The 13194-nt window shown below is 31.8% G+C and overlaps 2 protein-coding genes across 2 annotated transcripts; one reads left to right on the forward strand and one right to left on the reverse strand.

The window, feature by feature from the left end:
- Positions 1–863: 863 nt before the first annotated feature.
- On the reverse strand, positions 864–1325 carry LOC105959063 (ethylene-response factor C3). The gene has a single exon (XM_012983089.1). It carries the CDS (start codon positions 1323–1325, stop codon positions 864–866), a length of 462 nt encoding a protein of 153 aa, XP_012838543.1.
- Positions 1326–11057: 9732 nt separating this feature from the next.
- LOC148767089 (uncharacterized) lies at positions 11058–12714 on the forward strand. Its single transcript, XM_088825544.1, has 4 exons — positions 11058–11133; positions 11313–11348; positions 11823–11936; positions 12012–12714. The coding sequence occupies exons 2-4, from the start codon at positions 11322–11324 to the stop codon at positions 12252–12254; spliced, it is 384 nt and encodes a 127-aa protein (XP_088681670.1). The 5' UTR covers positions 11058–11133; positions 11313–11321; the 3' UTR covers positions 12255–12714.
- Positions 12715–13194: the final 480 nt, after the last annotated feature.

A 13194-nucleotide genomic window follows, 5' to 3' on the forward strand; every position in this document is an offset into this window, starting at 1 on the left:
TGTTTACCAACGACGACTTTGCGGTGACATAATGCACCGAGTAAGGTTTACTTTCGTGCAATAGCCTACAAACCCTCACGAAAAACGTAATTAAGCAAGGGCGCAACGAACTCGTCCTAGAAAGTGTTTTACTGGAAAATTGAAACGTGGGTAAGGTAGTTCGAGCTCTCCGATCCTATACGCCACCAACAAATCGAGGTTCTTGATTGATACCGTAACAATTTGTATGATGATATGCCTCTCAAATTAGTCAACATACATATATCAAACTAAGTTCTTAATCAAGATAAATTTAATGGATAGAGACCTCCAAAATACTCTACAAGACAAAATTAAAAGAGCTGTGGGCCCCACGCTATAACTAACTAATTCTACTTAGACATGTTTCTCATCAAGACTAAATTTCAACTCTTCAATAGTTCTTGTTTCCAGCTTATAGGAAATGGGCTCAAATTATAACAGTTTGAAGCTTCTAATCATGAGATCTAGGGTTTTCAAGAACCGATACTATATATATATATATATATATATATATATATATATATATATATATATATATATATATATATATATATATATATATATATATATATATATATATATATATATATATATATATATATATATATATATATATATATATATATATATATATATATATATATATATATATATCAAGAAATTAAGTTGAAAAACCGGACTAATAATAGATTTTATTAATTTAAAAGAAAGTTTGAAAACCACGAAGATTTACTCCCATGAACATCACAAAAAAAAAATAATAATAATAATAAAAAAAAAAAAAAAAATAATAATAATAAAAAAAAAAAAAAAAACAATTGCTAGTTGAAATCTGATAGAAGCTAATCCAGCAAATCAAATCCTAAATCCTCAAAAACAACAATATCTTCCTCCTCACTTGTATTTATCGTTCTTTGTTTAGTCGACAAATTTATCGTTTTATTCGACTCGTTGAGTGCTTTCGCAGGTGAAGAACCCTCTTCGCCGCTGCAATTCATCTTCTCGAGTGATTCAATTACTTTTTCCAATGGAAAATTGAGCGGAATCGACGGGCCCAGCATCTTGAATGCAGCTTGATCGTACGCTAAGGCCGCCTCTTCCTCCGTGTTGAATTTTCCGAGCCAAACGCGGATCCTGCACCTAGTTGAATCTCGTATTTCCGCTGCGTATTTTCCACACGGCATTTTTCGGACTCCGATCAACGTTCTTCTAGAAGCTTCTTCTCCGGAGAAATCGGCCGATGATAAAGAAGATTTGATTTCTTCGTTTTTTGCAGTACTATTTGAACCGGAAGAGTACTCCATTTAGTTTCTTGATTAATTAAGATTTGGAGAATGAGAGAAATATTACGTAACAGAAAACCCTTATTGTGTTTATGAGGTTGATTTACACGGAATACACAAATATTGCAAGGTAATAGAGTTTAACTAGGTAACTAAATCTTAACTAATGTAGGTAACTGAATCATGATAGAATCCTAATATTACAAGAGTTCTTATAATATATAAATACTCTAATGGGTTTCATTATAATCAATTTATTTACCAAAAATATTTGGAAGGTATTTGAATTTTATTTTAATTTTCATATAAAAGTTTAAAATCCTGACGTCATAACTAATTACCATTTTTATAAAATTGCATTTTTTTCGGTGCGATGCACGGGATAGAATTTCAAAGAGAAAATAATTATTAGTTTAATAAATGACAATAATAATAATTATAATAAAATTTATTAGTTGGTAAAAATATTAATATTTATAACAAATTTAATAATACAAATTGATTTTGAAAAAGAAATATATAAACTTAATTATCTTAATATGAAATTAATCATTACATAAATGAAGAAAAGACGCATTAGAGAAAATAGACTGGATTATAGAAAATCAAAATAATAATAACAGTTAAAAAGAAATAGAGATAGTGGATTATGATTGTGCTAGTCCAGATTTGATGTGGAAGTAATTAGAAAAAAAAAAAAGACTGATTATATATAGGGCAAATGGCAAAAAGGCCCATCACATGGGACTTAAATGCATTATAGTCCACAAAAAAATCAGTCTCTCAATTAAGCTCATCCCCATGTCTTTAGTCTAAAATACCCTCAATAATATAATTCTTATCAATTCCACCCATTATGTTCTAACTTCTTTAATATTAAACATTGACCCCGGATTTAAACAAATATATCACATTAACCCCCAAAAAATTTTTTTTTTAAGAAAATAATTTTTTTTCTGAACTGTTTTTTTTCCGGCCAGATTCCGGCGTTGACCGCCGGAGACCGCCGGTCTCCGGCGTTGACTTTTTTTTTTTTTTTTGAAATTTTTTTTCCTGATTTTTTTTTCCGGCCGGTCAACCACCGTTGACCGCCGGATCTCCGGCGTTGACTTTTTTTTTTTTTTTTTTTTTTTTGAATTGTTTTTTCTTAGAAAAAAAATATTTTAATTAATACTACTGTCTTGACTACTAAATTACTGTCTCAGACAGTAATATTACTGTTTGGGACAGTAATATTATGAATATTATTTTTCCGAACAGTAACATTATTAATATTATTGTCTAAGACAGTTAAATTACTGTTGGAGACAGTAATTTAACATCCAAGACAGTAATATTAATTAAAATAATTTTTTTTAAGGAAAAAAATTAAAAAAAAAAAAAAAAAAAAAGTCAATTAACAGTTAAGTTACTGTCTCCGACAGTTAAATAACTGTTGGAGACAGTAATTTAGCAACGAATACAGTTATATTAATTAAAAATATTTTTTTTAACAATAAAAAAGTCAATTAATAGTTAAATTACTGTCTCCGACAGTTAAATAACTGCTGGAGACAGTAATTTAGCAACGAATACAGTAATATTAATTAAAAATATTTTTTTTAAGAATAAAAAAGTCAATTTACAGTTAAATTACTGTCTCCGACAGTTAAATAACTGTTGGAGACAGTAATTTAGCAACGAATACAGTAATATTAATTAAAATATTTTTGAAGAAAAAAAAAAAAAAACAGTCAATTAACAGTTAAATTACTGTCTCCGACAGTTAAATTAGCTGCCGGAGACAGTAATTTAGCAGCCAAGACTAGGGGTGTGAACGAGCCGAGCTCGAGCCGAGCTCGCCTCTTTTGGCTGGCTCGAGCTCGAGCTCGAGTCTATTTTGTCGAGCTCGAGCTCGAGCTCGAGCTCGTTGAGTTCTTCATTTTTTGGCTCGAGCTCGAGCTCGTGTTAATTTTGTCGAGCTCGAGCTCGAGCCAATTTCTTTCTTTTTTTTTTTTTTTTTAAATATTTTTTTATTATTAAAATTTATTTGAAAAAAATAAAAAATAAAAACTAAATTGTGATTATATATTTTTTTGATATTTGTATTTATTTCTATAATATTTTATATTATTATACATTATTTAAATAAAAATAACATATAAAAAATAAAAAAAAATAAAAAAAAATAAAAAAAAAAATAATAAATCCGGCTCGCGAGCTGGCTCGCGAGCTGATGAACAACTAAAATCCGGCTCGAGCTCGGCTCGTCAGAAAGCTCGAGCTCGAGCTCGAAAACCTCGAGTCCGAGTTCGAGCTTTTTACGAGCCGACTCGTCGAGCTCACGAGTCGGCTCGGCTCGTTTACCACCCCTAGCCAAGACAGTAAAATTAATTAAAATATTTTTTTTAAGAAAAAAAAAAAAAAAAAAGTCAACGCCGGAGACCCGGCGGTCAACGGCCGTTCCGGAAAAATTTTTCAGGAAAACAAAATTCAAAAAAAAAAAAAAAAAAAAAAAAAAGTCAACGCCGGAGACCGGCGGTCTCCGGCGGTCAACGCCGGAATCTGGCCGGAAAAAAAATATTTCAGAAAAAAAATTATTTTCAGAAAAAAAAAGTTTTGGGGGTTAATGTGATATATTTGTTAAAATCCGGGGTCAATGCGTAATATTAGGGAAGTTAGAGCATAATTGGTGGAATTGATAAGAATTAGGGTTAAAATTGGGGTCAAAATTGAAATCAGGGTTAAAATTGGTTAATTGATGAAATTGGGTTAAATTGGGGTGTAAATCATGAAATTGGAATTAAATTGAGTTTCAATGAATTGGGGGTAATTTTGGTATATATAAAAGGATTTTCCTTATTTGCAAATAAGTTTGAATGGGGTGGATTTATTTGGAAGACAAAAAATTTGGATGTCCCTATTTTAATTAAGTGCCCTTGTCATGGGCTTTTTTGTGATTACCCCTTATATATATATATATATATTTTTTTTTTCTAACAAATATGCCATTAGAATTGCAGTAATATTTTTTTTTTCTGTTTTTTATATATAATAAAGAAATCTAAATATGTGGAACAAATTGATAAATAAATAAAGATCAGAAAAATAACATTATTTAAATTTTTCTTATGCATGCCCTCAAATACATGAGCAGTCTGTGGGGGTTGGCTCTATCTTTTGTCTTCTTCCGTCGGCGGATGCATTGCCACCTGAGTTGCTTTATGAGATATTGGGCATCCAAATAGGACATGAATATATATATATGGGAATATTAGCAATAAACCCCTCTATCTAGTAAATGTATTTACAGAAAACCTTCTTTCCAAAAATAATTAGAGAAATTTTTTTTTATTATTAGCTTGGATAATTAATAAAGGTAATCTCTCAATTATACCCTTCCTCCTAACCTTAAATTTTAACATGTCATCTTACGCCGCTTCTCTTCTCTCTGCTCTATTCTCTCTTCTCTATTCTCTCGTCTCGTTCTTTCTTCTCTCTCTTTCTCTTTTTTTCTTTTTTCTTTTTTTTTTCTTCTGTTCTATTCTCTCTTCCCTCGTCTCTCGTTCTTTCTTCTCTCTCTCTCTCTTTTTCTTTTTTTTTCTTCTCGATCTACTTATTCTCTGCTCGATCAGAATTCGGCCCGCATCGTTAAATAATGCTCCGACGAATTGGCCGACATATTGGGTGAAAAACCGCTGCAGTCATCAGAATTGGACACAACTCTTTTCTCGTTCTGGATTGAACGAGAAGGAGCCTTCCCATTTGAAATATTTGTGGCAGGTTTCCCAAGGGCGAACAACCATCCATCACTCCGACCAATTCCAGCCTCAGTTGCCTTTGTCTGGTTCGAAACCAGCTAGTGTTACCTGCTGCCATTATAGATCAACTATGATTTTTGTCTATTTTATTAGTAAATAATAATATTTTGCGACGGCGTGGGATACAGATGTGTGGTGTGGCGACGTTGTGGTGACGATGGGGAGGCTGATCTAGGGTTTTTTGGTGGATCGGGCGGAGGACGGCGCGTGTAGAGAAATTCGCGCAAGCTGGAACCTTAATCGACTATGTTCATATTCAATAGTCGGTTAAGCTAATCGACTATGCTCTGGTAGTCGATTAAGGTTGATCGGCTCCAATTTTTTATTTTTTTTTGGATTTTTTGTTTATTGATTCCAATTGTATAAATCAATTATAATGTTTGTATATTTTTTTGTATTTTGTAAAATATTGTTGATTTTGCATTTTTTGTTTGCAATTGTGATTTGTTATGTTTAGTAGCAGATTCTTAATCGACTATGCTTCATCATAGTCGATTAATATACCTAATATAGAAAAAAAATTAAAAAAATAAAGAATTTCCTTAATCGACTATGCTCCATAGTCGATTAAGGAAACTGATACAGAAAATACAGAAGAAAAAAAAAACGAAAAAAAAAGACTGAGTGCGTGACACAGTGATGATGTGACGGGGTGGGTGGGGGCAAAGCTAGAATATATAATGACTGAAAATGAGTGTGGGCTTTTCTCAAATGGAAATAAATATTTTGGGCCTCTCTCCATTAAAAATAAGTAATGAGGGAAATATTTTGGGCCTCTCTCCATTAAAAATAAGTAATGAGGGGGTTTTCACAAAGAGCCCATATATATATATATATATATATATATATATATATATATATATATATATATATATATATATATATATATATATATATATATATTACTACAAACACAATTACTTAAAAGTTTAACTCTGGATACTGTCAGTGTTGTTAGTACTAAGCACTGTTTTCTAGGCAAATAGTGTAAACAAGGACATCATTAGTCCTATATTTATTACATGGATATGTTTTTCAAATCTACCGTAAAAACATTAACTCAGAATCGAAAGAGGAGAGCTCGGGATTTTATCTTCCTCTATGCGTGGATTCTTCACCCGATTATCATTCAATTATATATATGCAAATTACGATCCTTGATTATTAACATGAAACGCTACATTATTAATTATACCATGCTTCTTCAACATAGTGGCGAGTCCAGGAATTTGTTACATGGTGGGCTTAAATTTTCGGGGGTTCGGGGGCAACGGTGCTACTTTTTTCTAAGTATTTTTTGTGACAAAATCAGAAAGTAGGAAATGTAAACAAATTTAGAGTTTTTTCATTGACATGTTCACCATTTATATCATTGTCTAGTTAGTTTTGTGTTTGATTGATTGTCTATAGATGTTGTCATTATAGGATATCAGACGCTATCAATTCAATTTATCCACTGAATTAACAACAATTTACAGTACGCGTTGTTAATTAACAACAACAATACGAATAACGTATTATTAATTAATTAAAAACAACGCACATAATATAGCACTAGTGAATTAACAACAAGGCCGGCATATCACATATTGTTAATTGCCTAACTACAACGCATCGAACATTTGGTTAATATCAACTGACAACGTACAAATAAATGTTGTTATTACTCATATTATCAGGACGTTGTTATATACCTTTCAAAAAGGCACAACCAAATGTTTTTAATTAACCACCAGTGTTACGGGTTGTTACAGACCTCATCTCAACGCACAGGGGCGGAACCAGGATTAGAAAGTAGGGGGGGCTAACTAAAATTTCGGGGTTTGGGGCAGCGCCCCGAAAAAAAATTTAGGTTCACAAGACATTGAAAAAATAGGTTTATACTGCGAAAAAAATTACGACACATATCTATAATATAATATATATCTATAATTTATATAAAATTATGGAGAATAAACAAAAAAGTAAGGGTTAAGAAACATATTTACAAAATCTTTGGGGGGTCAAAAGTAATATTCAAAAAATATTAGGTCAAAATAGCTAAAAAAAATTTTTTTTTTTCTTGGGGGGGCAACAGCCCCCCCCCCCTGCCCCTTAGAAGCTCCGCCAGTGTCAACGCACATTATTTATTGCATTCAACGGACGTTATATTCATGTTTTCAAATATACTGATGATTTAATCACATGTAGCATGTAGGTCAACAAGGTACGATGGCGTCTTGTGGTTACCCTTTAACAAAACATTTCGTGTGTTGTTAAATTACCTTTTTTCTTGTAGTGTTAGTCAAAATCAATATGACCCCTAGATAATGATCGTGTGATAGACTTGCGGCATATGTTATTCGGGTTGTGAGTTTTACCTAAGGGCATCTTCGATGGAGTAAGCAAACTCCATTTTGCTGCCAAATATAGAAATTGGGGAAGAAAATTCAACACCAACAAAAAAATTAGAGGGTCTTTAAATTTTCAGATTTTTGCAAAATCTCCAAACTTGTTCCTAAATATGAGACTTTAATTTGTTTGGAGACTCATATATCACGGGACTCATATTTCAAGGGACTTTGTTTAGAGACTCAAAATTATAGAATCCTCCATTGTGGAATTTTATTTTTTAGAGACTATAATTCTATCAGGTTTCATATGGGTCTCCAAAATAGAATTTGAAGACCCGGTTCGCTTACTCCATTGGAAAGATGCCCTAAACAGACAAATATACCCTTTAAAATTAAAACTTTCAAAAATTATAGATTCACCTCAAATTGTTATAAGCCCAAAAAAAATTTATCACAATTTTCAATTTAGTCCATTGAATTTTCAGAAAAGCTCTCTTCGTCCATGTGGTCCACTTCATTATCAAACAAACTTTCTCCACATAATCCAAATGAACACAAATGCTCTATCCATCAACAATTACGTAGAAATTTTTATAAATCCTCTCTCCTAGACAAACATAGATTCAAAGAAGGGATTTTTTTCATTTATTTTCACTTTTACATTAATTATTTATTAAAGGAAATTCAACAAAGCCTAAAATTTTCAAACTAAACCTTTTTGTGATAAAGTTCAGGCACATGGAATTTGATGAACGTGAAAGTTATCTATTTTCTAGGGGTGGTGGTGGATGTGGTGGTGGTGCGGCGGAGGAGGGATGTAATTGGGTTTTGCGGCGTGTGGCGCAAGACTAGAAAGAGAAGGTGTGGTGATTTTTTTTTCTTTCTTTTTTCAATTGTCGGAGTAAATACGAATAAATTAGCCAAGGCAAGTTAAGTATTTCCCTTGACAAATACTGTTCCGCTACGGTGGTTTGGCAATCATCTCCTAAAATACAACAATACAATCGAAATATGAGCATTCAAAATCTTGAGTATAACAAACAATTTTGTATCTCAAACTCTAGAATATAATGCAGAAGAAAATATTCTACACAGAATATTTAGGCTAAAAAAAAATAGAATTAAGAATTGAATCGTTACATATGGATGTGAATAATAGACACAACCGTGGTTAAATAATTGAACAAATGAGAAGATATATATTTCTTATCAAGATATATTCAACTTTAATTGAATAAGTATAGACTTTTGTGAGAAGCCACATGCTCATATTTAGGTTAAATGAATACTAGTATTCTAGGTTTCTTTTTAGCATACACAAAAGAAAATTAAGATTACGAGGAAAAAGAGCATTGTCATCATAAACAAATAAATTTAAAGAAAAAAAAGTAAAAAAAAAGCACTTGTTGCTATTTACATAAAGTGAAGGGTAAACTATCCCTAATGCTTTGTGGTCGTCTATAATTAGAGTTAGGCTCCTATAATTAAAAAAAATCATAATGATATCCCTTTAAGTTTGGTGTTGGACTAATATATTTGAGTGTTCTAAATAGCACTCGGGCCTCTCGATATATTGGCTGCCATATAGGTATCGGTTATAAATCTTTACGATTTTGTTGAGGCAATTTGGAATAACGGTTTTTTTACGGCGAGGCAGTTTGTGGCGGTTTTTGGCAGGTCAACCCGATATACCGGCCAATAAATAGGTTGTTTTTTTCTTTTTTTCTTTTTTAAGTTTAAATTAAAATGAAACTAGGTTTTTCATTTTTCCAATTCGTTCAACTTCCAAAACCAAACCAAGTACTACCCCGCAGCTCGTAACTCGCAAGAAGTAAGAACTTGGCGATAAGCCAAAACACGAGTTTATGCTTTGTTATGTTTATGTTAATTGTTGATGCGAAAGATTTGCGTACTATTTGCATTTTGTAAGAATCTTTCATTGTATAATGATCTTATTATTTTTAAATTTTTGTTATGTGATGAGTAATTAGAATATAATAATATATTAATGATAGGATAAAATCATGTTTAAAATTTTTTTATATATATTTGAGTAGTTACAAATAATATTTAGAAATATATTACATTAAATTTAAAAATCAATTTATTTTCGATATATCTTCAATAAATCACTGTCGCACTGATTTATCATGTGGCGGTCCCTAATCGCCGCGAACCCGATAAGCGTTTTTTAGAACCTTGATATATTTGACATATTTAACTATTGATAATACCAAATAAGTCTTAACCTAGTGTTATATATGAGCTCCACGAGCTTCTCCCATAATGGTGTTTAGTGATGTTCGAATATCTTTGAGTGAGTGTGTTGTTATAATAAGGTCATCTAATATGGTCATTTTTTTTAGTTGGATTAAATTTTATTTGTAACCTAATGAACAAAAAAATTTAAAATACAAGGGATCCATACATAATTATAGACAATTAACCTCAAGAAATGTAATTTATTCAATATTAATTAGGGGTTATTTGCTATAGGTCCTCCTATAAGAGATTATATGTGTTAAAATCCATCTAATAAACTCTAATTTCCAGCAAATTTTTGTATTTATAATTTGTCAAAAGTACCCCTATCAATATCCCTAGTAATATACGGTAAAATATATCTTCAAAATCAAATCCCCCATTTCTCTCCCTATTATACTGCAAATCCGAAATTTCCAATTGCAAAATCTGGAATTCGATTTCTCCACTGTTTCTTCAAATCGAAAATCTCACCACGAAGTTTGAATCCTTCTAATGGTTTTGGGTGTTTTGTCGTTTGCAGTTTTACCAGGTCGTTTGCATTTTGTCTTCGTTTTCGATTTGCTGTTCAATTTTTGCATTTGTTTCGTTTGTTGTTTACAAATTTGTTGCTCACTATTTGCATTTGTTTTGTTTGCTGTTTTACAGGGTTTGTTGTTTCGAAATTCCAATTGCAAAAATCTGGAATTTGATTTGTCCCCTGTTTCTTCAAATCGAAAATCTCACCACGAATTTTGAATCCTTCCAAAGGTTTTGGGTGTTTGGTCGTTTGCAGTTTTAACAGGTCGTTTGCATTTTGATTTGTCCCCTGTTTCTTCAAATCGAAAATCTCACCACGAATTTTGAATCCTTCCAAAGGTTTTGGGTGTTTGGTCGTTTGCATTTTTAACAGGTCGTTTGCATTTTGTCTTCGTTTTCGATTTGCTGTTCAATTTTTGCATTTGTTTCGTTTGTTGTTTACAAATTTGTTGTTCCCTATTTGCATTTGTTTCGTTTGCTGTTTACAGGGTTTGTTGTTTCGAAAATTCCAATTGCAAAAATATGGAAATCGATTTCTTCGCTGTTGCTTCAAAACGAAAATCTCACCACGAATTTTGAATCCTTCCATAGGTTTTGGGTGTTTGATTGTTTGCAGTTTTACCAGGAAGTTTGCATTTTGTCTTTGTTCGATTTGCTGTTCAATATTTGCATTTGTTTCGTTTGCTGTTTACAAATTTGTTGTTCACTATTTGCATTTGTTTCGTTTGTTGTTTATAAATTACCAGGTCTGAGCATTTTGCCTTTATTCCGTTTGCCTTCGTTCGATTTGTTGTTGCCCAATTTGACTTCGTTCTGTTTGCAGTTTACAAATTGTTTATTGCTCGGAATCAACGGCTGGTGTTTAGGGTTTGTTGTTTGGAGTTCATACGATGGCCAAAACACGATTAAGTCTTGGTAATCAATGATCCTTTGTGTAAAAAAAATTTTGCATGTTCGGTTTTCGCTTTTGATTTTTTTTCTTTCATCTCAAATTTTGTATTTTGTTCCTTTTTTGCTTTTGTATTTTGTTTGTTTGCTATTTATTTCAAATATTTCAATAATAATTTGAGAACCCCTCTTTTTCCCCTTAACAGCAAAGGAGGATGATGATTTCCAATCCCCGAAATCAGGTAAAAAAATTGAAGGGTTTGTTTATGTTACAACTTTGGTTATGTTTATTCTAAAACAAAACGTGAACTATTTGCTGTTTGCACATTTTACAATTTGTTGTTTGCACATTTTATTTTTCATTTGGGTAATCAGTTAACTAAGTTGGATGTTTTGAGTTAGGTGTTTGCAATTTGTTATTAACTGTGGTTTGCACTTTAGACATGAATATTTGTCTTTTGTTATTTAAGTTTAGTGTGTCTATTGTGATGTTTACATTTTATATTTGTGGTACTTGTCATGTTGGTTTTTTGCAATATGTTTTTGTAGTTTGGTGTTTGCAGTCTGTTATGCAGTCTGTTATATAATGTTTGTACATTTAAATTGTAGTTAACATTTGCATACCGTATATTTGTACGTACATTTAGATATTTTCTCATATTTTGCACGTTGATTTATTTTTGATTCGAAATGGTTGGTTATTATGGCATAAGTAGATAATGGACTCTTGTGCGTACCTTTTGATGAAACAACAAGATGAAGAGCATTTTGCAAGCGGCGTAGACCCCACACGTATGGGGAATAGTCTGATATTCCCCAGCTTGCTTCTGGTATATATAATCTAATCTTGTTTATAAGTTTAAACACGAAATTGGTAATGTAAGTAATATCTTATGTTTTTTCAGGGAGTTATACGAAAAAATATGAAACCAACTCAAATTGTACAACACTTCATGACGGGAAGGGATGTGACCAATTTCCGTTACTTACTTTTCCCGTTAAACTCAGGTGAAGGTCCCATGAACATAATACCCCACTGGACTCTACTTGTTTATGATAGGATTAACTGCTCGTGGGAGCATTTCAACTCCTCATTGCCTAGAAGATTGGACGGAAAAGAAGATCCATTCTTGGTTGATGCCAAATAAATGAAGAGTTTCATGCAGATTGCAAATGGGAAGATGAAATTTGGTATTAAGTCAAAGGCCAAATTAGTTTCCGTTTTGACATCACCACAACAAAAGCCTGATTCAGTTGATTGCGGGATGTTCGTCCTTTATATCGCACGACAATTTTGTTGCCGACAACCCTTAGACATTAAAGATGCACAAAATGGGGTATGCGCATTACGAAGTGACTTTGTTCATCAATTCTTAAACGATGAACACACTGTGAAGTTAGATTAGCGCATAATGATCAGATTTTAGAAACTACCTTGAACTCTTGCTATTTTGGATATTTAGTTCGGTTGCATTTTGATACAATTATAATTTTGCAGTTGGTAAAACATCCTTGTATTATCCTATAATTTGACGTACTCTACTAATTGTTGCTATTTTGGTACCTGAACTTAGTTGACGTACTTTTCTCGTTGTTTATGTTACTTTTTTTATGTTTGCAATTTCAATTTTCGCTAATTATTAAGTAGGACAGTTTAAAAAATAAGACAATTACTAGTTTTACACGTTTGCTCCTTAAAGTATAATATTATGCGCTGTGTTTTACGCATATTGTTTGCTAACTAGTGCAACGAGCGATGTAATGAACCAAACAAAGTCGGCAGTTTCACTGCACGTTGTAAAATTCAATTTCATGTTATTTGCTTTTTGGTGTTTGCTGTTTACAACATAAAAGATGGAGGTATGAATTTGTTGAATAACTTCGTGTTTGTTGTCTGTAGTAAATTTACCATTTGCTAAATGGTAAAACATGAACATAAGCTAATCAAAACATAAAAATAAGCTAATCAAAATTTACCATTTGCTAAATTGTTCATTTCATTATAAATGGTAAAACATCAACATAAGCTAATAAAAACTAAACAAAACAAAAAAAAAATTCAAAAATAGTAGCATGAAAATGATAGCA

This window comes from Erythranthe guttata, chromosome 11 (assembly GCF_056151865.1).
Source record: "Erythranthe guttata isolate IM_541 chromosome 11, IM_541, whole genome shotgun sequence".
Taxonomy (NCBI): domain Eukaryota; kingdom Viridiplantae; phylum Streptophyta; class Magnoliopsida; order Lamiales; family Phrymaceae; genus Erythranthe; species Erythranthe guttata.

Bases quoted from the DNA above. Each gene is read 5' to 3' on its own strand.
- LOC105959063 (XM_012983089.1), bottom strand. From the start codon at position 1,325: ATGGAGTACTCTTCCGGTTCAAATAGTACTGCAAAAAACGAAGAAATC.
- LOC148767089 (XM_088825544.1), top strand. From the start codon at position 11,322: ATGATGATTTCCAATCCCCGAAATCAG. The intron at 11,349-11,822 runs GTAAAAAAATTG...TGGCATAAGTAG, and splicing joins TTTCCAATCCCCGAAATCAG to ATAATGGACTCTTGTGCGTA. The intron at 11,937-12,011 runs GTATATATAATC...ATGTTTTTTCAG, and splicing joins TATTCCCCAGCTTGCTTCTG to GGAGTTATACGAAAAAATAT.